General features: G+C 42.3%; 2 protein-coding genes across 4 annotated transcripts in view; both read left to right on the plus strand.

The window, feature by feature from the left end:
- LOC131670310 (neuroligin-4, X-linked) overlaps window positions 1-8,250 on the plus strand; it is a 102,033-nt gene extending 93,783 nt beyond the window's left edge. The window contains exons 10-14 of one of the 2 annotated variants that reach the window (XM_058945810.1): window positions 2,155-2,285; window positions 2,677-3,046; window positions 3,903-4,175; window positions 4,422-4,596; window positions 5,156-8,250. In XM_058945810.1, the coding sequence (XP_058801793.1) occupies window positions 2,155-2,285; window positions 2,677-3,046; window positions 3,903-4,175; window positions 4,422-4,596; window positions 5,156-5,320 (1,114 nt within the window). In that variant the 3' untranslated portion in view covers window positions 5,321-8,250. The remainder of the gene's footprint in view (window positions 1-2,154; window positions 2,286-2,676; window positions 3,047-3,902; window positions 4,176-4,421; window positions 4,597-5,155) is intronic. The other variant, XM_058945812.1, reaches the window with a different exon arrangement.
- A 466-nt stretch (window positions 8,251-8,716) lies between these two features.
- LOC131670287 (nuclear factor of activated T-cells 5-like) overlaps window positions 8,717-23,104 on the plus strand; it is a 45,589-nt gene continuing 31,201 nt past the window's right edge. Inside the window, exons 1-2 of one of the 2 annotated variants that reach the window (XM_058945767.1) lie at window positions 8,717-8,892; window positions 9,108-9,264. In XM_058945767.1, the coding sequence (XP_058801750.1) occupies window positions 9,183-9,264 (82 nt within the window). In that variant the 5' untranslated portion in view covers window positions 8,717-8,892; window positions 9,108-9,182. Of the gene's footprint in view, window positions 9,265-23,104 lie in introns of both variants that reach the window. The other variant, XM_058945766.1, reaches the window with a different exon arrangement.

Consider the following 23,104-nt stretch of genomic DNA (forward strand, 5'->3'; position numbering starts at 1 on the left):
ATTCTCGAAGCACATCCAAATGTGCCTTACATTTTTAAATAGAGAAAAGAGATTAATTCTTTCAACTTATCTGTGAACGGCGTTTCAGTTGACTTATTTAGTGTTTAGAAATGAAGGTCCATTTATTTATTTATCCCACATCAAAGGTCATAACAGCTGTGCTAAACAATCTATATTACGTACAATTATCATAAATTTAATAAAATACCGATTTTATTAGTTATGATTGAAACATATCCAAAATAATTAATACAGAGAATTTATACATATAAGTTTTTTAATAATTTCTTGTTAACAAATTCACTTACATTTTTACATTTAAAATGCTCGTGGAACTTTTCATATTGAAATTTCATATTTGACATTTCTGAACAAGGGTTTGTGAACTTCAGATATTTTACTGTTTTAAATTCTCTCCATCTTGATATTTATATACTTTTGAAATCTTTCAAATCCTTGGTTAAGAAGTTTAAATATCCAACCTAACATAGTTCTAAATTTATACTGAATGTCACTTTGAACTTTATAATCAAAAATTATACTAAAATTGAATTAATAAACAAAAATAGCACTCCGAATGTATTTTCCAATCATGTAACAATTAAATCCATAGTTAAATATTAAGTATTCTATAGTTCACATGAAGTACAGTTATTGGAGCTTTATTGTATCGTAATATAAATAAATATCTATAAAAATTTCTACGTATTGAAAACCGGATTATAACTAAGCATTTTGAAGTTATAAATTTCCGTACAGTATTGAGTCAATAGAGTTCCAGCTAAGTTTAAATATAATATTTGAGTTAAGACCGAATTCTCAATGGCTGCATGGACCCTTGAAACTATATCAAATGTACAGTAAGGTCAATCTATCTCATGATGTACAATCGGCTAAATCGTTTTTCGTAAAAATCTTCAATCGATAAACTCTACTCCGATCGATCGAAATTCATGTCGGTCATCCTGAAATTTATAGAGAAATCAACTTCAAATTCCAAAATACTTGTATCTGCACATCCACAGATTTGAAAAACAGTATAGTATTTACCAATCTAAATTGTCAAAACCTTGATAATCTTAGGTGAATGTTAATCATCAAATCAATTAACTGCTCTTACGCTTTCTTTGGGATTTTAAGCTGGAATATCTGTAAATCATGATAAACCAAGTGGACCGGTTCTGCCGGAGGCCATTAAAATTATCCCAGAGAAGTCGTCGAGAGAGCTTGGTGAAATAGACACGGGCGGTTTAAGCGTAACGAGATCAAGCTAGTAAACTCGGCGAAACTTGCATAAGTAGGCTAGAGTTGTGCGAAGCAAAATACAAATGAAAATTACAACTGAGTGAAATTTGTCGCAAACAGGCCAATCAATATCCATTAGGAGAGGTGGCTGCTGCTCTGGGGGCATCTGGCTGCAGTTAGGCAGCGGGCACTTTGTCAAAGAAAACGGCGACAGAGATATAGAGGGGGGGGGGGGGTGCCCGAGCCTCGGAATCATAATTAAAGTGATTTCGCAGGCTGGTTGAGAGGGGGCAGAAGCTGCGTTAAGTGCATACACGGTATTGGGTTGCCAGGTCCGATGTAAGTGACGCTGGGGCTCGAGTTCCCTCCGAAACTCGCTTCCGGGACGCGCGACTGCGAGAGGGAGGCAGCAGGGGTGTACATAAGTTTACATAAGTTAGCTGGCGCGTAGCCTGCGAGGAGGAGCGGCCGGGCACTAAATTATACCCGAGAATCGACTTTTATGCAAACTCTCTCTATCATCGGCGCCGCGGTGTCCCGTGTGCACGTGCATGCGTGCGCACGACGCCGCGGGCATTAGTCGCAATGCACTTCTTGTTTTGGACGCCGCGCGATGCGCGGAACATCATGAAAAACGAATCGATTTGTCAGCTTGCCAGCTGCCGGGCTCCAGAGGCCGTGTCGCAATTGCGAGGAACAAGTCGCCGGCGAGGACTCTTCGGCTGCTGATTTACATGGCCGAGCCGCGGCATCGGGTGTCGCTCGCGTAGCCACAACCGCCACATAAAGTGGGCACGTCGACCCTGCGTACTGCCGATGTACCTAATGAGTTCCAACCCATCCTTCTCCTGTTTCCTTCCTACGTTTGATGTACAATTTACAATTGCCATCTATTTTTTTCACGTATAGCAATCCGAATATGGCGGAGCACTTACATGGCAAAGCGGATGCAGCGTTGCCAGCCAGCAGAGAGAAGAGCCGATTCCGCGGACTTACCTGGGATCAATACGATCCCGTGCATCAAAAGTATCTGGAAATAGGTACGCGCTGTGTTTATTTTTAATAACCTCGGGATTCTTCGACGCACAATGCATACATATTTACTCTGTCGGCATACGTAGCACGCGAAATGCAATATTTTCCAGAAATAAATTGTTTTTGAAATTTCACGCGAAAAGTTGTGCGCTATAACGGCTATGATGCGCTCGCTCGCGAACTTTCTGACGTTTCCACGAGGACGTTCGCGCGAGCTCGATTTCAGCGACGAATCGTTGTTATTCTCGCTATGACCGCGTATGCCCCGAATAACGTGTTCCTCGTGTCCGAATTTCCGTGCGGTGAAGCCTTATGCGGTGCCAATGGTAATCTCTGTTCCACCCTCGCGTTCTGGCGGGCGCACGAATCGAACGAAAAAAGATGTATATTTTGCAGGCATGAAGCCCAAAGTGAAGAACCACTATCGCGCGCACCAGCTCTCGGTGTGGCTGCGCCTGGTACCGGAGTTGCATCGCGCCGGAATGGAGGACGTGGAGCCACGGCACAATCTGTTCCGAGACTACGCCGACCCAATGCTCTACGACGGTTACGTGCGCCCAGATCCGCTCAACAGGATAGCCACTGGACCAGAGGAGACGACGAGATTGAACGGAAAACCTAGCGCTGGTAACTTGACGACCGAGCTGGCGCCTCCGACCACCACGGATTACAGCCTGACGACGTGCGTCAGTCTCATTCAGAGCACGAACATTCAGAATATTCACAACGCCAGCACGGACACGTTGGCCAGCCTCGACGCAGCTGGGTAAATTTTATCATTGGCCAAATGGCATTCGGCAAAATTCAATTGAGCCCAACTTGTTGCGCGATATCGCGACATGGATGGGAGTAAGTCAAACTCGCTATACGACATATCATTAACATTAATTAGCCATTCGTTCGCTAATATTATACTCGAATACGTGTCTATTGTTATTTCAAATTTCCGAAGGGAAATAACGCCTGTGCCGAAATTTAGTTCGAAATCGCGCTTTATCCAACGCAAAATCGATACCCGTTCCAGAGCTGATCATCGCCGAGGATCCGAATCGTGAAAGCTCCTTCATCGTAAAAATTTTCCCATAAAATGCATCTCTGCCGCGCGTGGCGGTCCTTCATTTTCGAAAAGTACGCGCGTGGCGGAGAGGAATGTGGGTCGCGAGACAGGAGATTTTTATTTGGCGCTCGGCGAGGCGACAGCGAAACGATACGAACCGAATAAATCATGATATGATAGATTATAAAAAATTTTTAAGGTCCGACTCGCACGCAAAGCGGCACCGCTTTACGAGCAGCATAAGACCCCATATAAGTGCAATCGCTGCGGCAGAAAGCGCGCGAGGTTGGCAGCAATTGTTCGCGCCGAGGAAAACTCAGTTATGCGGCAGGTAGCGCCGGATGAATTGCGAGCGCCGTAAAAGAAAGGGAGAGCGGGAAAAACCGAAGCGCCGAAGTGGGGGCGTGCGCCGCGCGAAATTGCGACGAGCCGCCGAGCGCTCCCGCAATTCTGATTGGCGAGAATCAACGAGAAAGTTCTCGGCCGATAAAGAGAAGACGGGCGAGTTCCCGGCGAGGCGCTGCTGCCACTGGACATTCCGCGAGCACTGCTTCTTTGCCCGCAGTTACGCGGCGTACAGCACGGCGCTGAGCGTGACGATAGCCATCGGCTGCAGCCTGCTCATCCTGAACGTGCTGATCTTCGCCGGGGTGTACTACCAGCGGGACAAGACGAGGCTCGAGGTGAAGAGCCTGCAGCAGCAGCAGATGATGAATCAACAGTGCGGCCCGCGGGGCTTCAGCGAGCTCAAACAGCCGCCACCGCCGCCGCCGCCGCACACGCACTTCCCTGGCGGTGGCCAGGTCATCGTCGACGTCGAGAACGAGATGATGAGGAGGTAATTTGCCGCGCGCCCGCGACTTCTGATTGCTCGCCCCGGGGCGCCGCAGCCCGGCCGCGCTAATTGCTCTCCCGCGGACAAACGAAGCCTCGCGCCACCCGCCGGCTCGTCCTCCTTCGGGCGCGCTCGATTTGATTGGGAGGCCTGTGAGCGAGGTCCAGCGGCGCGTCCGCGAGTCGGCCGGCCGTCGACCGCCGAGGGCGAGGGCGAGCGGACGACCGAGCCGATTGTTGGCTTCCACAGGAACGTAATGAAGGCGGCGCCGCCGAGCGAGACGAACATGCTGCTGCAGCAGACCCAGGTGACCCACACGCTGCCCCATCCGCACCACTACCAAAAGCAGCACGCGACTCAGCACTCGACACTGCCGCGAGGGAGCTCCGTCATCCTTCCGGACATAAGCAGCCAGCAAAGCCAGGTAAAGAGCCCAGCTGGCCGCTGCGCCGCACGCACCTACACTCGACCACTGCTCGCCCTCGTGCGCGACCAGCGCGACCTCTCTCCCGTCCTGCCGAGCTTCTCCATAATATCTACTCTTTGTCTTTTGTCTGATTCTTTTAGACGCTTTGGGCCCTTAGCGTATAGGCGGACGCGCGGACGCGCGGACGCTTTTCACCACGGTTAGTTTCCTTCGTTATTTGTTCTGCACTCCACCTTCATTGACGAGCACTTGTTTTGTGTGACTGTCAAGTGTTGTCGTGTGCGCAGGCTCGAGCAGAAAGACCTTCCTCGATGCGCCTATCCTTTTTCCGCCGGCTTCTTCTTATTATTATTATTATTTTTTTTTTTCAAGCCGCGAAAGTTCGCTCGGACCAAAGGACCGACTCGAGCCGCTAGTTGTAGCTCCATTCAAGCTCATTGAACGATAGCGCATCAGTGATCAGTGCTGCTTGGAGTTTAGCGAAGCGAGCGGTCGGACGCGTGCCGAGCGAGACCGCGAGAGCAGCAGGAGGTCCCATGTTGTTTTGAACTTGCAGGGTCCGCCGAACGGGTCGATCCACTTGACGGTGCCGTGCGCGCCGCCGCCGCCACGAGCCAAGAGCCCGCCGGAGAACCAGCCGCTGCTGCAGGGCTGCGCGACGACCACCGTCTCGGGCAGGGTGCAGTCTGGCCAAGGTGGCATCGGCGAGATGCGCGTCTGATGCTTCGAGCCCCCTCCTACGATCCACGAGCAGCAGCCACTCGCCGCGGATCTGCTCACTGCCTCGACGCTCCTCTAGGAGGGGGCTTCGTTCTGAAGCGCACGGCGCACGCATCGACACTCGCACGGCGCACTTCCCTTTTGTTACCTTTGCTTGTCTCTCGCTGTTACGAAGCGCGCGTAACGCGAGACGAGAGATCCGAGCGAGGGAGACACTAGTTTGTAAGATACAGTGGCGTTATTAATCTCGGGGGCGATGAACGCGACTAGAAAAAGACTGTTTCGCTTGCGTTTCCCAGTCGGAGCGCTGTCGTCGCCCATTGCCGAGCTTCGACTGGGACTAACGAGCGATTAAATTATTATTTTTATTATCGTCATGATTATTATTTTCATATAAAAAGAAAAGCCGAGGCGAAGTAGCGGTGATTCTGGAAAAAAAAAAGAAAATCGCTCCTCCCGTCCGATATCGGATCGAAAGCAAAGTGCTGATGTACACGCGTTACCCAATAATGAAAAGTAAAACTTCTCGTCTTCCGTATACTCTTCCGTATACCGGCCGGCTTTATTTTCGAGACGACGACACACGATACGTAGTCCCCCGAGAGAGTTTTACAGCCTGTGTAGATTCGTCGAGATATGCAAGAATTTTAATGACACAATGACAGAGGAAGAGATTGCAAATTATTGTGAAATTACGAGCACCGGTCGTTCCTCGATACTGTTAATCAAAACCCAGAACTTGATGTTCTTCGTACAACAGTCTATTCAAAAAGAGAAAAAAAGTCATTCTAAAAATCAAACGATTCTGCTTGCGTTTGCGCGCACTGTTTACAATCTTTCAATTTTTGCAATTGTTATATATATATATATATATATATAGCGATGACTGGTCCTTTCTATACGCGCATTTAGTTGTGCAACTGACAATTTTTACGTATCTTTACCGTCGCTAGTTTGCAGTGTCATGGTGTTCTTATATTGATCATTACATTTTTCAAATAAATCAGAGGCTGACTGTTTCATAGTCTGTGTATAAACTCTATAAAATGTAAGAACAGCACCCACTCGCCAAATCAATGTTGAATTTCATTTCCGGAAACAGTAACCGTTCACATATACGTTGACAACTTTTTAAGCTCTAACATCTTACTGTATACAATTATACATAAAACATTTAGCCAAGAAGTACCGGAATATAAAATAAAGAGTCAAAAAATATTTAATATTATTAAAGGATGAAGAGAAAAACTGTAAGCGATGAGAAAAAAAAAACATTATTAATTGTTATAATTGTCGATGATGCGCAAGTTGTTATAAAGCAATGCGCCGAATGTCTTTTTCCGATAAATAAAAAAAGGAAGAGTAAGCTAATTGCGGAATGATTCGAACGGGGAAAATGCTATTATGTGAGTATGATATCATTACATATGGACAATCCGACTAAATATACATGTATCATAAATAAAATGCGTGCATCTGTCAAGACATAAATCACACAGAGTAAAGGATAATAAAGTCCGATAAAAAGAAATGTTGATCGTGAAATGAACAAAGAAATTTCCATTGCCTTATCAGGCTACATTTATCAGTATAAGGTCTATTCAATAATTTTCTGTTTCTCACACTGACGTAACGATACCTCGGATAAATTTTCACGACGACATTGCGCATTTTGGACGGGTTCGGGTACGTACAAGCTTTCGCGTTCAATTATTTAAACTATTCTTTTGTATTTTCTATTAGAAAAATAATATTGAATGTTATGACTGAGCCTTGATGATTTCTATCGATATATTGTTGAATTATATTAAGAATAAAATGGAAAATAAAAAAAATTTTTTGAATTACTATATATAAATGAATAATTTATACGATATATATCTGTTCAAAAAACTAAGTTGACAATTAAAACAAGTATAGAAAAATGACGAGTATTACAGTCTAAATAATTGAAGGCTCGATGTATAAAATAGACAAAGCGGCGCGGATGAGCTTCCAAAAGTTTTCGAATGAAGTAAGCGCAGAATTTTCATGATAAACTTTGAGCAACCAACTTTTCTTATAAATGATACCGTATAAGAAAGATTTATAAGAAGAACAATAGCCTCTAGATAAGGTAATGATCGATAAAGTTTTGATAACAATATCCTCATAGTAAAAGCCCTAATAGTAGATATGATAGCTCAAATAATCGCGATCTTTTAGAAAAGTGACATTTGCGAAATGATGATGAAAATTTTGTGCTTAGTCCATGCCGAGAGACGCGTATGTAAGTATCAGGCGTTGTAATTTGTCGAAACACGCAGCGAATAATTGGATCTAATGAGCGTCATAAAGTGGACTTTTTGTAATTATTAGATGCAATCACTCAGCAGGCAGTCGGGTCGAACAAATAATTACAGCGTTGGCAAGTATCGGTAGAGCCATGCACGCGTCTATTAAATGAAAATACGATGATGAAGTCGGGAGTTAAAGAGACACGTACATAAATAGCAACGCACGTAAAAAAATGCATATACATACACATAGGTAAATGGTAATTACTATTACGTACATTGCGAATTATAACGAGGAAATGCGACGGCAGTGAATCATGAGAATTTTAATGAATTTATTATACGAGTCAACAATAATATGTGGCGAGTGTGCAAGGGCGACGAAGAGTTGGGCGCGCGGGCGAGGATGAAAGGACGGCGATTCACAATGTTTTCTTCGGAGCGCCCTTGTGCTTTTCCAGGACGAAAAGGGATTAATGTGCTTCACGGACGATTACTTACCTGGATGTACTGTGAACATGCGCGCGTGAATTTCTCTTTAGTTCTCTCGAGAGGCGGAGTCAATGAAGGGTGTGTCAGATTCCAGGACAGAATTGTCACTGGAATGCTATGTCGATTACATCAATGATTTTTTGTTGTAACGTTGTAAATATATATGGACTATATTAATTGTAAATCCTGCGAGCTCTTTTATTCCACTCACCTCTCTCATTTTTATTTTAAAACCACGCTTGTTTTTAAGAATTTTCAACTTCGCGAAAGCCTAGCAAATCCCAATAAAGTCAATTTTACGTTTCATCGGATTCAGCAGGAGCATTTATCAATGACCAGCAGCGGTTATTGACCTCATCACTGTAGCTTTTCCAACGCCCCTAACTCCAACGAGACAGAGAGAGAGAGAGAGAGAGATCAATACGAGATGCACAAACGGCGCACGGCAAATTTTTTCTTTTGAATTACGACCTCGTCCAACGATAACATTAGTCGCCTACTTGACCAACAACTGATCGTCAATGCGCGTTTAAGTAGGTGACGCGGCAACAGGTGGTGCTAGTGTCGCTAACTGATTTAACCTTGAAATCACGCGTTCGCGGCATCGCAGGCACATAGCGCTGCGCTGCGCGGTATTCCCGATTCCGTGGTATTTTTTTCACGAAAACAAATCTCAAGATTCGCGGCAGTTGGCTAGTAACAAAAAGTTCAGCCTTGTTGTTATCGTTTGCGTAGGCACGAGAGAGCTCAGTGAGCAATTGTGATTGAAAAATTGCTCGAGAGTACACAGGGGCAAACAAGACCGGTAAGTGACGAAAACGTACACAGAACAGTAGTCACTCACATGCACAGTGCCGTGGACAACCATATGTGGTTAGCTTTTTAAACTCGGTGTTTACGACTTGATTTTACGGACTAAAAGGAAAGGGTATAAGCAGACTGAAACAGAGGTCCGTGTGCAGATTGCATCGGCACGCGTGTATATTATAAATATAATAATCTAGCGGTGTGCCAACACAGTGCAAATGGCTGCCGTTGCCACTGCCGCCCCACACACTGAAGATATTTAATAATGCGTAGCAAGTGCGGCAGAAAATGTTACTAAAAGGCCGGAGTGCCGACCAGAAAAAGGGCCGTAGGTCTAATGGGAAGACTGTCAGCCGGTTTGCCAGACACGGTGAGTACATTGTTTATCACTGTCACACTCGTGACTGTTTATACAGTTGCACATCTCAAAAATAAAATTTCTTACGCACGCACGTACGTGTGAATTCGGGAGATAGGCCGATATGTGCGTGTGCGAGGTTATATACACGCACATTAAAACGTGCTGCCACGAAAATATCAACACAACATGGCTGACACGTATATACATGTATTGGTGAACGATGATGAGCATATTGTGTGCGATATCAAGATCACTGCGATGCGATAAAACAGGGGCACACGATTCTTTTCTTTTTTTTATTCTACTATTAATGAACATCGGAGAATGTAGAAAGACACCGCTTTGCTTTAATAGAAGGCCAATAGGCACGGAATCTTGAAGAGATGATTAGTTTCCTCCCACGGAGGTAGGCGGCGCTCATTGACAACTTGTGCGTAAGAGCTTTTACCGACGTTGCGTTCGGTTACATCCTTACCTACATCGAATAGTTTTTTCCTTTCATCCCCCTATTAATCTACCAAAACCTTCAACAATACAACATCTCGATTATTGATAGCCATGATGGTAACGTTTCAGACCCGCAAACTAAGCGTCGTCATATCAGATCCTCTATTTGCATATCTTTTTTGTATGTGTTCAATAATTGATTATTGGAAAATTGAAGGGGTATTAATAAAAAATATTAACAAATATACATAATAATGCATTAAATTGTACATATTTTTAAACGAGAAAAAGCAGCATGGAAAATTTTTTATTATCAATATTGACAATAAGAATATTATTTTAGCTATAATATTTATTGTTGACTGCCCTCGATTAATGCTAATAATATTCTCTTGTGATATCATTGCCATATACTAGTGATAATTTTTAGGATACGGAAACGCGTGCTTTAAAACCTAACCAAAAAAGATGTGAAAATTGTAATTAAAATAATGATCATTGTTTTTCCGAAAATATTTTTTTAAATACTCCATTTACCATTCATGCATCGCGTATATTGATTCATATCCAGTAATAATCAATTGTTCTTGACGATTTTCAATTTACATAAAAAAGATAATGATCTTTACGAATATTATGAGAATCATTTGATGAAAGCCAACGAGAAGGTGGCAGATAATCTTCCGTCAGGAAAGGACGGAGTAAAGGATGATATGAAATGTTCTTGTTTTGTAGAAAAGTTTAGTAGGTTTATAAGGAATAACAAACAATCGTGAAATAGTTGAATGAGGTTTAAATAAATAAAAAAAATAGTTGAAGGAATTAATATTTCTCTGACGAAACAAATTAAGCAAATAAGCGAGAGAGTTAACTGTTTTAGAACGAACGTTCAGAAAAGCAAACGCAATACGAAATTATAAAAAATGTTTGGAAATACATTCTTGAATGTTGCAACAAATCTTGGTTTTTATGGAAAGGAGTGGAAAGGAGTAAATTCGTATAATTGATAACAATTGCAAAACGAGAATGTTCGGAAATGTATGAATGCTAGTGTGCAAATCTAAGAATAAATGTTTATGGATTTAATGCGATCGAGCGAGTGCTGAATTGTAAATGTGAACATGTAAATATGAACATGAAAATCTTTGTTCGATCGAGCACCAATAACAGCAGAGTAGTGTATGTGTAAGAGAGGACTAATAATTATTAAAATTAATCTGATCGAGGCACAGCTCCTATATTCCAAATTGAAATTCTGCATTTTTGTATTTGGTTTACCAACTGTATACGAATGATTTTTATTCATTGAATCGTGATAATTTTTTGTATAGTACTTGAAAAAGTAATCTATATTCTACAATGTACTTTAGTGAACCAGAAATATTTAAATTGTTTATTAAAAGCAAGAGTTTTTTTTTTTATGAATGTGTTCACAAATAAATAAATATGTAACTATTCAAATTTCAATACAAATTCATCAACAAATAAATAATAGCATTCTGAAATAAGATTATAAAAATAGCAGATGGTACTTTTAAATAATGTAATGCTTTTTTCGGAATATTGTATGTTTTCTAAAATATCAAGCTATCAGTTAAATATCTATTATCTCGCGTGTTCAACTTTTACAATTTCCAAATTTCTTTAAACATCATTAACATCTTTAACATATAACAAGTATTTAAAATATACTCTGCAGTTTTTAGTACAGTTATCTTATGTAACTTCAGAAAAAAAGACTTGTTTTCATTCCTAGAAAACTTCATTTTCCGACTTGTTGGTATTATCATAATATTCTTCAAACTTCCAAGTTTATATTTCATTTATTTCGACTAAAATTTGTTCATTTAAACTTACATTTTCTTTCCTTTTTTTAATGGTGTACCTTTAAAATCCGTCAACAAATTCACATATTCGTCATGTTTACATTTATCATCGGGTGAGGTCTATAGTAATGACATAACCGTTAGCGTGTTGACAATTTTTTTTGGGATCGATAAGAAATTGGATTCAAATTACGATATGATACATATGTCATAGTGCATTACAATTTTACAATAGATCTTGATTCCCTTTACCAGTTAACAAATAAAATCGATCCTCTTTTTCTTATTTTTCCTAAAACTGATTATTGTTATTATCAAAGCAGTCGAGTGATTCTTTGTTCTGTTAGTGTTAGGATGTATTATACGTGTTGCTTCGATCTATATCAAAGAATCGTGTGATTTTTTAGTGACTGTTGTATTTGTTTCTGTTATATCGCGTTTTACGAGATTTGGATCGTTCGAATGACGAGCATTGAAACAGTTAAAGAAGTCATTCATATTCACAACAGACAGTGATGTGATGTAGCACCAGCAATGCTGTTAAATACTTGTGTCGCTAATTTCATGCTCATTTTTTTTAAGTTGTTTGAATTAATGTAACGACCAGTCCATTTTTGACATTCATCAGCAGAACTATGTTTCTCGAATTTGCGAAGCATTTATTCGCGGGAATAAATGCTTTATTATATCCTCTGTTACTATGACAGCATTATTAATTATCGCATTACTGTGTAACAAGTTATTTCGCTAACATTTGTCCAAGTGACACCAATCAAAATTAAAATAATTTTAGGATTATGCCCTTGTAAAATATGATCTTCAACTTATGTTCAATGATCTTATTGCTTGTACGAGGGTGGTCCGATAAGTACTTAGCCTCACCGCCCGATGGCGCAAAAGAAATATTCTATCATGTAGTACAACCTTCTCGATGGTTATTGTCAAGATTTTAGCCGGATCGGAGTTGTAGTTTATTTTTGAGAGCGTGTGAAAGCAAGTGTGTCCGTTGATTTTTGAAAAATGGGAAAAGAGCAGTATCGGTCGGTAATTCGATTCTTGTTTTTGGAAGGGAAATCGCGCAGCGAAATCAAAAAGCGCTTGGATGCTGTGCACGGTGACTCTTCTCCTTCGATGGCGACCGTCAAAAATTGGTTTAACGAGTTTCAACGTGGTCGCACGTCGATTTTTGAAGAACCACGTCCAGGTGCTCCGGAAACGGCTACCACAGAGGATAACATGACAAAAATTCACGATCTCGTATTGGCAGATCGACGATTGAAGGTGCGCGAGATAGCTAAGATCGTAGGCATCTCAAAAGACCGCGTGGGTCATGTCCTGCATGAAATTTTGGGCATGAGAAAGCTGTCGGCGTGATGGGTGCCGCGTTTGCTCACTCCGGACAACAAGCGCAACCGTGAGACAACTTCAGATCAATGTCTGACGCTGTTTAAGCGCAATCCGAAGGAGTTTCTGCATCGTTTCGCGACAGTCAACGAAACATGGATCCACTGGTATACACCAGAGACCAAGGAACAGTCGAAACAGTGGACTTTCCCCGGCTAAAGTGCTCCGAAGAAGGCAAAGACTGCCCCATCGGCCGGAAAGGTGATGGCCACCGTTTTCTGGGATTCACAAGGTGTGATCTACACCGACTACCTGGAGAGGGGCAAAACGGTCACAGGGCTGTACTATGCGGAATTATTGAGCCGATTCGACGTCGAATTGCAGAAAAAACGGCCCCATTTGGCGAAGAAAAAAGTGCTCTCCCACCATGACAACGCACCGGCTCACACCTCCGCCGTCGCCATGGCCAAATTGGTCGAATTAGGCTACGAACTGCTGCCCCATCCACCGTATTCTCCAGATTTAGCTCGTGCGACTTCTTTTTGTTTCCAAACTTGAAAAGTCACTCGCCGGGCAGAAATTTGAGTCGAATGAGGAGGTAATCGCTGCCACGGAAGCCTACTTTTCAGACCTCGAGGAAACGGATTTTTGAGACTGGTTAAAGAAGTTGGAGCATCGCTGGGCCAAGTGTATCGAACTAAAAGGAGACTATGTTGATAAATAAAACGCCACTTTTCCAAAATTTTCGTTTTTCTTTTGTAGGCTAAGTACTTATCGGACCACCCTCGTATATTTGGTTTTTCCTGATCACAAGCCATCATTCGAATTTTCAAACCAGTTTTTTTCTATTTCATCTAAGATCTAAAACAATTAATTTATGTTGTTACCATGAACAATATAACATAGTAAATTGCTTGTTTCTACTTATATCTATAGAGTATTTAAATTCAATCAGTGTAACCAAACATAAAATCATTATGCCAGAAGTTGACAAATCATTAATCCTATGTAGTCATTGTTTCGCTGCTTTCAAGATCTTCAGGAAATGAAATATCGAAATAAAAGACTAAATATCGACCAAAAAAAAGTATAACCAAAATTAAAAGATGGATAAAAAAAATAACTCGAGCTTACTTATAGAATTGGAAATGACAAACAATCTGGATTCAATACAAAGATAAAACTATAATTTCTCTTTTTTTACAACATTTTTAATTATTAATACTTTTACTTTGCTATTTATATATTATGAATTTATTTTATATCAACTTGTGTATAGATAATTAGTTTATCTCCGCAAGAAAGTACGATAATTTGTAGTGCTTTATGGTAAATAAACTAAATTAAACTAAAAAATTATAATTTAGTACAGACAAATTTGTAAAAAAAATAGTATTAGCTAATGACTAATTTCCACCATACTTTCGTAAATTGGTAAATCCTATTATACAATCCACATTTCAATTATACATTAATCCTTGTACGATCGCTATTTAGTCTTACATCAACATGCATTCTTTCTCATTCATTATTTCCGCTTTCAACGTGAGTAAACTCGTGAGATCAATATTAATACCAGGTCGTAAATTCAATTGGTTAACTTATTCTTTTTTACCAATGTTAAACAAGGCAACGGAAGTTGAAGTTTGTACACGCAGAGGTCTGAATGTGCGTTGAGTCTTAAAAAGAGTGAGAGGACGATCTATGAATTATCAGTAATATTTTGGGCTTTTATCGAACATATTTTGATAATTTCTACATTGATAGCACATTCAAGTGCTATTAATATTTGGTCTAGCGATAAATAAGATAAAGCAATTTGATATTTTCGTTCGAAGATTGACATTTAAATATCACTGTCTTGTCATTTCAAACACATTGTTTTCGTTAGTATTTGCCTTCTTTAGCTCGATTTATAGTTCGAAAAAAATAATTTTCCCGTTCAATTATATCAGCGACTTTTGAAGGAATGCAGGCTGCATGCTCAAGATAAAATTGTAGGTTATGTTTAATTTTGTAAGAATTACATAATCCTCCAACGTGCCATCAGAGAACAGTGGGCGATAAGCCGTCGCGATATACGAAAAGCAAGAATTTTCATGACGTGAAAATTCACTGCTCACGGTAAAGGCTAATAACGTGACACGCGCGCAAGAGTCATGGCGGCTGATTACAACACACGCTTATCAACTGTTGGTTGTGTACAAAAAAATTGTATAATTATCATGGCGTTGATAATAAGGAGCCGTGACTCCAAGGTGCTAAACTGGTTTTCCCGCGCGAAGGGATCGATGGCCATTTCGAAAGAGCGTGGTCAGGTTTAGTTTATATATGCAGTTCTTTTTGGTGCCCACTTGTAAAGGTGAATCATCTGGTTTGATATAGATGCGGCAAAAGGTCGTGGAACTAGATATATAAGGACAGTGGTGAGGTCGAAGGAAACGCAAGTCTCTCGGTGAAACTGGTCGTTCTAAAAAAACAAGCGAGTGTTTATTGATAAGTGGGAAATTGTTCATTAACAATTCATGAGACGAAAAAGAAAAGAAGAGAGAACAAAAGTAGGTTAATCGATAGGAGGAAAATCTATAGAAGGCGGTGAGGAATGTCGAATAATGCCGAACGCGAGGAAATTAATTTAGCCCATTGTCCGTTTTAGCCGGCTTGAGCTCGGCTATGACGCCGCGAATTGACGAGAGCGCAACTCGAGCGAGAGCAACGCATGCGAGTGCTCAATCGATTTCGTTAAGCGGTGCGCGCGCAGACAGACAAAAGTATATTTGAATTGGTTTATCCTACACCCGCGATGGTTTTCCCACATGGCGCACGGCTTGTAACAGGTGTGCTCGTCAACGGGACGACCAACGACATCTCGGCGCGCTATCGCGGCGTCGAACGCCGAGGCTCGTTCCGTCGCCTATACCGTCTTCTCGGAAATTTAACTTGCCGTGCAATGTCGATGACGGCGCGAGATGCTCGACGCCCGAGTCGAAAGCAGCGACGCGCTCTCAAGGTCTTTGCAATGTATACGCTGACAATCACGGCCAATCAAAAAAGCCTCCCATGCTAATTCTAGTCGAGCCGCGCCGCCCGCCGCTGGCCCCCCAATCGTGTTGTGTACCGGGCCACCTTCTCAATTCGTCGCGCGGGAGCCCTCGCATCAGATGAGGAAGTGTTTATGGCGCGTTTAGAGAGAGAGAAAGAGCGAGCGAGTCGTTGTCGCTTGCATTTGTTATCCCTTTTTACGGGAGAGGAAAGGGAGGCGTCGATTGCTTAATAGTCGCGCGGCAAAGTATGTCCACGTGTTTCAACCCCGACGGCGAGTGGCGCGCGTTCGCATTTTTATTGCATTTCCACTAGCAATAGCGCGCCAAACCTTGAAATCAGCCGTCCTCGGCGGCCGCGGTACATTCGTAGCAGCCGAAACTCCTCAACCACGCTGATTTTAATTTCACGGCGCGCCCGTGCGTACGAGTATGATAGCATCGGTGCGCCGCCTACTGCACTTTGCAAATACACGTTGGAGCTACCGCTGCTGCCGCCGCCGCGAGCAAACGGCTCCAGCTGAGAAACCGGTTGTCATCATTTCGCTTATTAGACGACCATCAACTGATTTAGATTGTTCGCGTTGCTACGCAACCGCGTGATACGTCGCCAGGCGTCGATGATTGAGGATAGAACGAGTCGCGATTGCTTGTTAATTTTCTCGAAAGTACTGTCTATTTATTAACCTATCGCGACTGTAAATTCGATTACGCAAATTCGATCGTAAGTTTCGAAGAAAAAAGAGTAGGGAAAATTTTTTAAGCAGGCGAGATTTCATTGACTGCGAGAAGCCAAAAAATTAAGATGAGTTAGAAGCACGATCCGAATCGCTAGATACACCAACTTTTTGTGTATAGAGCTTTTCTGAGAACAAAGACCCTAATGGCCTCTAATTAGAAATGCAAATTTTTCTTTAAATGCATGCTATTAATTTTTTTACCTCAGCTCGCATGTGAACATGTTTACCGACAATTGGTCTCGTGGAATTGCGTTCCTTTGAAAACTAGCAATTCAATTTTCCGAACAAAATCAGACTAAAATACAACACTCTAATAAAGAACGCAGAATTATTATTTAATTCATTTGCTATTGTATTATCAATTCGTGGGCACCGCGAATAAATGTGAAATTTGCTGCAAAATTTGAATTCTTAATTAGTTAATTTCTTAATTAGTAACTCTCGTCAACTGTCGGTCGGAAAACAGCTATCTAATTGTTTTTGCATTTGAACGGAACACACATGAATTCGTTTGTCCGTACTGAAAAACAATAGCTTTCATATGCGATCAATGCAGCCGCATGTGCGTGCCTGGGCAAGAAGCGCAGAAAGGAAGCCAGTTAAAGGCAGCGACGGATCGGCGAGCATCTTGTTGTATCTCAATCAACGGAATGCGAGCGAGAGAGAAAGAGAGAGACAGACAGACAGAGAGCAACGAGCCGCTATCGAGAAGTTGCCATGTCAGATAGCAACCGAGTGCAAATATGGCTTTTATTTTCATCACACTTCCAAGGACTCAAGTGAAACAATTAAAGCAGTCGCACGTCAGTGACAAAAATATTTGCACTTACTGATTCTCGTAGATTTGTTCGGTTTACTGAGAAATAGGTTGCAATTTAGAGCCACCGTTTTGGGACACAGAGTTTCAGAATTCCTGTAAAGGATTCTACAATTTACTCCATTCCTACTTGTGCTACTGCATAATATGAATCTTTTCGACACTCCGCACGCTCGGCAGAAAACGTGCGTTGAAAATCGCACTTTTCACACGTCGTATCAAAAAATACGGTACGGCACATGTTCGGGAAAGAGTTTCTCGCTTCGCTCGGGTGTAAACGCCATACAAGACAGGAATCTACTTTCCCGCACTTGTATCGTAATGTACTATTTCAGGTCTGTCTCACCTCATCATCATATTTCTGTTCTGAATGATAAGAATTTAAGCTCAGGTTCACTACACAGATTTCCAAAATTTAAATTCCTGATTTTGCTGCGTAATGTCAATATTTTGAGACTCATCTAACCTCATTAACATATCTCTACGTTAAACTGTAAGCCTGTAAGCTTGTTCAACGTTTTTTTAACAGTAATGTTTCTGGTGTCCACATAATACCGCAAAATGATATTAAGGGAACTGATTTTCTTTGATAAAAAAAACTACAAACTGTCAGGAAATCACAAAACGTACGAACATGTAATTTTCAGTGATTATCTCATATTTTGTTTAAAAAAATATTTGGTAACTTTTGTAGCTCTCCGCCGAAGAAAATGAACATTCAAATAATTATTCCAAGTAAAATAAAATAGTATGGAGATGTTCAAATTGGTGTTTCCGAAACAACTTGAAAGCATTAAATAATGCCGGTACGAAGCTTCAGATCTCAGATTCAGTCTTGGTCTAAATGAAAAAAACATAAATGTTTACAAGAGAGCATTGATCCGCATTTTGACTGTGGACGACTGATACGGATTCCCAATGCAAACGATGATCGGGCGGGTAATGTAGCATTCCGATACGAAGACTGTCATGTCGTGCAAGTATGGCGATTAACATAAATAATTCGCAAGTAGCAAACAAAAGCCCTCGTTCATTAGCAGGCATCCTTGAAAAATCAATGCGAATAAAATATCGTTGACAGCTTTCCTCAAGCGGTGGCAGCGCGGCACAGTGCAGCAGTGGCAGATGCGCACACGTATCGCAGCGTGCGCACCAGTCGCCGGCAGATCTATAATTAATAGCCAGTCGGCTATATCGGCGCCAATTATCGATGCATTGCCCCCGATCGTAACTTTCCACTTGCGCGAGGGAAGCTGATTTTTCTCGCGATTCACAATGGGGCGCGACGATAGGTTCCTCTTTTCAGCCGTCTTCGTCATCTCGAGTTTTCCTGTGGAAACGTGCGACTACGATATCGCCCCGCAATTTTTGCCCGAGCGAGCACCCCACCCCCCGCACGGGCGCGCGCGCGACCCTCCTCGTCTCCTCGTGCACCGCTCGCGCTTGCAGGCGGCTCTCGAACTTATTGCTCGACGACGAGAACGAGGATTTCAGCGGGGCGTGTCCAACGCATCCACGGCCAAAATAGATTCGTCCGAAGTTGGACGCGGCATGCTCGCCTCTCCTCTTTGTCGCGCTACGTCGCTCGCGGAGCAAACGCGCAAAGTTAATCGAGAAACAGGTTTCGCCGGGCTCAGCTTTTTTCTCGCGCCGTCTCATTTGACGACGAAACATCTAGAACGCAACTTGGCGCAAGAAATTTGGATTCGAAAGAGAGAGAGAGAGAGAGAGAGAGAGAGAGAGAGAGAGAGAGAGAGAGAGAGAGAGGGATAAAAGTGAATGGTGTGTGCCACTACCAAACCATCGCAGCACGTGCTTGAGCGTGTGCTCTCGCACGAGCGGGAGGGGAGGGGGATCGGATAATTAAGGCGCCGACAGACTCACGCTGAGCCGAGCAGGACCCCTTTGTCTTTATTATGGATTCCTCCTCGATAGCGTTGTCGATTCGACGAGCGCCTCGCCTCACAGCCCACAGATTTGCTCGGCCTTTAAGCTTAATTGTTCGTCTTTTGATTAGTCAGCGACCGTTTCTCCCCGCTCGGCACTCGCAAGTTGCTTTGTTAATTCGCCACGGCCCGCCCAGCTGCGACCCACCCAGCTTCGCGCTTTTCTTTCTCCGGGCGCGAAACGAAAATAGTCCGTCGTTTACTGCAGATCAGCGCTCACAGCTGCTAGGCGCTGGGCGTCGAGCAACCCGCGCGCCTTCACCGGCAATTACGGGAGGCTGATGCGCAGGTAAAAATGTCATCGCGAGGAAAACAAGTCTTTTATAATTAGTAAACATCGGCGCCGCGAGGCTGATTAACATGTATGCGGGCCCACTTACTCGTACAGAAAAAATAAGAGAGATAAGGTAAATCCTCCTCGCGCCAATGGCACTTTGCCAAGTCATTCGCGCATTTTTTGTGGCGCTCTCTGCAATTTTTCAATGTCGCGCGCCTCGTCAATTCGACGCCGACGAAAAAGTCGTCCTGCTTTTCATTTCGTGCCACACATCGTTCGGTCGCGATATCGCCGAGCTTGACATTTCCAAGACAATGTCAATGGTTAAGCAATATACAATCAGGACTGTGTTCAAGCCATTCAATTCAGAGGACGCCCAAATGAACTTTGCCCCGAAAATGAACCTGATTCGGCCCATTCTTATTTGCCTGAACAGCCTGATCAAGCATGTCGTCAGATGCGAGTGGTGAAAGCATCTCTCGCCGCACGGCTGTCTGTTTGCAGAAGACAATCTTCGATAACCTGCGCAAGCTCTCGAAAGTTCGTTTGTGGTGGTCACCAAGCGGCGACAGTGCATCGCCTATGCGGTACAACACCGACGGCGTCGTCGCTCAGGAGAGAGCGAGAGAGAGAGCAGATAAGGCCTTTTCTGCTGCTCGCAATACCTCCGAACTTAATCTTACTTTTACATTTATTCAATCAAGAGCGCCGTTGAAACTTGACGTACAAGGAGCAGCTTGCTTGTTGATTTTCGGTTGCTGCTGTCGGTTCTTGGACAAAACATCGCGTCTCGGCGTGCGTTTCGTTAATGGCCACTTGACGCTCGTCGCAACTAGTTTCGAGAAAGCAACGCACGTAACGATTTTGCCGCGCCTCGTGGAGGCGCCGTTGAATGCTGTGCGCGCGGGTCGATAAAATCGTGGATCTTTTGTGACTCGTTGCGGAGTGATTATCGAGCGCGCGACGAGAGAAATGAGAACCGCGGTTGCGTTGATAACAGGCCGTCTACCCAGTGTGATAAGTCGAGAGCAAACTAACGCGAGACGATTACAGACTTTGACTTTTAGATTAGCGACGACGACCTGCCAAATGAATGACCCGTTTCGCTGTTTGCGGAAGCGGAAGTAAATAGGTTCGCGCAGATTTGCAGTCGATGACTGATGGAGCGACTAAAAATGTATGGTAATATTTTGAAGATCGAAGTGACTCGGTGGCCGCCCTTAATGCAGCTGAATGATTTAGTAACGACGCTACGCACACGTGCGTCTGTATCTGCTTCGAGAATATTTCAACATCGGTCGCCTCTAGTGGCAACAGATTAGTTTTTCAGAGATTATTACCTCGCCAGATTGCTCAACCTCGAAATCTACTCAATTAACTGTCGTCCAGTCGCTTGCCGCTGATGCGCCAGCTCTGCGCTATGTGCAATTAATACATTCTTAATGCGAAGCGTCGCTCGCTATCGCTTGAGTAATCAACTCAAATGGTACGCGTGGACGGAGCAATCGCGAAAGATCCAAATGTAGGCGATTGCGTAGCGAAAGTAGCAAAACATAAGAAACGAAGCCTTATTGCAGCCTGCAACCAGAGACAGCAACAATTTAATCCAGTAGAAAGTGTCGCTGAAAAATTAATGACGGCGAAGTGTGCGAAGTGGCGCTCGGAAATTATCAGAAATTATTCGAAGCAATCAGAGTTATCTGTCGGTTCGGTCGCCTGTTTCAATTGTTCAGCGGTTTACTTGAATCTCATGGCAATACTACGTATCCCGGGCGCTAGTAACTCTAATCTGCACATTGAGTTTCCATGTTTTCCTTGAAGTAGTCATATTACCGATGGAAGCCAGATAAAATAGACAAGAAAAGCAGATGTACGCAAGCAGCAAGTCGACTGAGTAAACATTACAAAGTGATAAAGGCTAGAAACTTGCCTGTCTGCTTTACGTGCTTTGTATCGAATTTTGCGAACGCAGCGCTTGATCGTTTACAGACGCTGGAATCTTATTTCACTCGTATACAGCTGTAATTTTAGCCAGCTGACGAAAACTACTAATTAAATAACGCGTTAAAAATTATTTTAAAAGAGAATATAATCATTCGAATGGGCAAGCTAATTTTACCGTTTGCGGCAAGAGTCAACTTCCAGCTTCTATTGCAATTTAATGGCTTCGTTTTTCACATGTTAACAACAAATGTACGTTACCAACATTGAATCATCGAGTACTAAATTTCATTGAATTTGTTTTGTCAAGCTGTTTCTACTAAAAACACGTCTGTAACGAATTCTACATAAAAGATGCACTTTTGCGGGGTCCAAAATTGAAAAAAAACTTTTTATTTGTTAGATATAAAGAGCAAACTTGCTTGCTCATTATTAACCGGATTATTACTTATTTATGAAATATACTTAACAAAAGTACTCATTAACATTGGAAAAGTTTATTAAAAATATTTTTTTTATCATTTTCATATTATTGGGCATTAATCAAAAATTATTGAAATGACTTCTTTTTTACATAGCTTGTCCCAGCGTCTATTTACAAAAGTTTTCAAAAGTAATATAGATAGTATTCAAGAGCATTGATAAAAATCAGTATTCAAATGAACAGAAATATTACTATATTCAAAGTTGCACTCAAGTATTCGATTTTCATGATGATCTTAGATCGATGTTGTCTAAGTAGAGAATCATTATTTTTGATCGCGCAAGATATCAAATTAAAGCTCTTAATGACTATCCAGATAATTTTTCAAATGTTGTGTTTAAATAAACAAAACAAGTCAGCTTTGATTTGAATCATTCAGTAATGTTACAAAGCCGATACAACTTATACCTGTAAACTTTTTTAATGTTAATGATCATTTTCGGTCACCTAGAGTAAGAAAAAAAAATCCGTAATCGATGGTTAAGAAAAATGGTTATTTTTGATAGATTTTGTCATATATGTAGTGACTACGATTGATTAGTATATCAAAAAAACTGCCCGTCTAGTTATATATGTGTAAAACAGAGGACCTGCGTCATTCTAAAATCGTTGAGAAAAGGCTGATTGTGTCGGATATTCACAACAAATAAGTTTGTAGGCAATCGCGTCACAGAAGAATGAAAATAAATAAATGAAAAAAGTCGATAGTCGATGATAATGCAGATATATCGAGTCGGTTGATCAAAAAGCTTTCGCTGCATGGAGGAAAAGCCGAAAATGAGCTACGATTGTTTGTTGACTTTAGCTCACGAGCTTTATCACTCCGCTCTCTTTCCCTCTCTCTCTCTCTCTCACTCTCTCACTCTCTCTCTCTCTCTCTCTCTCTCTCTCTCTCTCTCTCTCTCTCTCTCTCTCTCTCACCCGGTTTTCTCCGCGAGTGCGTCAGAGCCGTACCGCAGTTACGATCTCTCACTCGATGCATTCTG

The sequence above is a fragment of the Phymastichus coffea genome, unplaced genomic scaffold (genome assembly GCF_024137745.1).
Source record: "Phymastichus coffea isolate CEN01 unplaced genomic scaffold, Cenicafe_Pcof_1.1 PCOF00108, whole genome shotgun sequence".
Lineage (NCBI taxonomy): Eukaryota > Metazoa > Arthropoda > Insecta > Hymenoptera > Eulophidae > Phymastichus > Phymastichus coffea.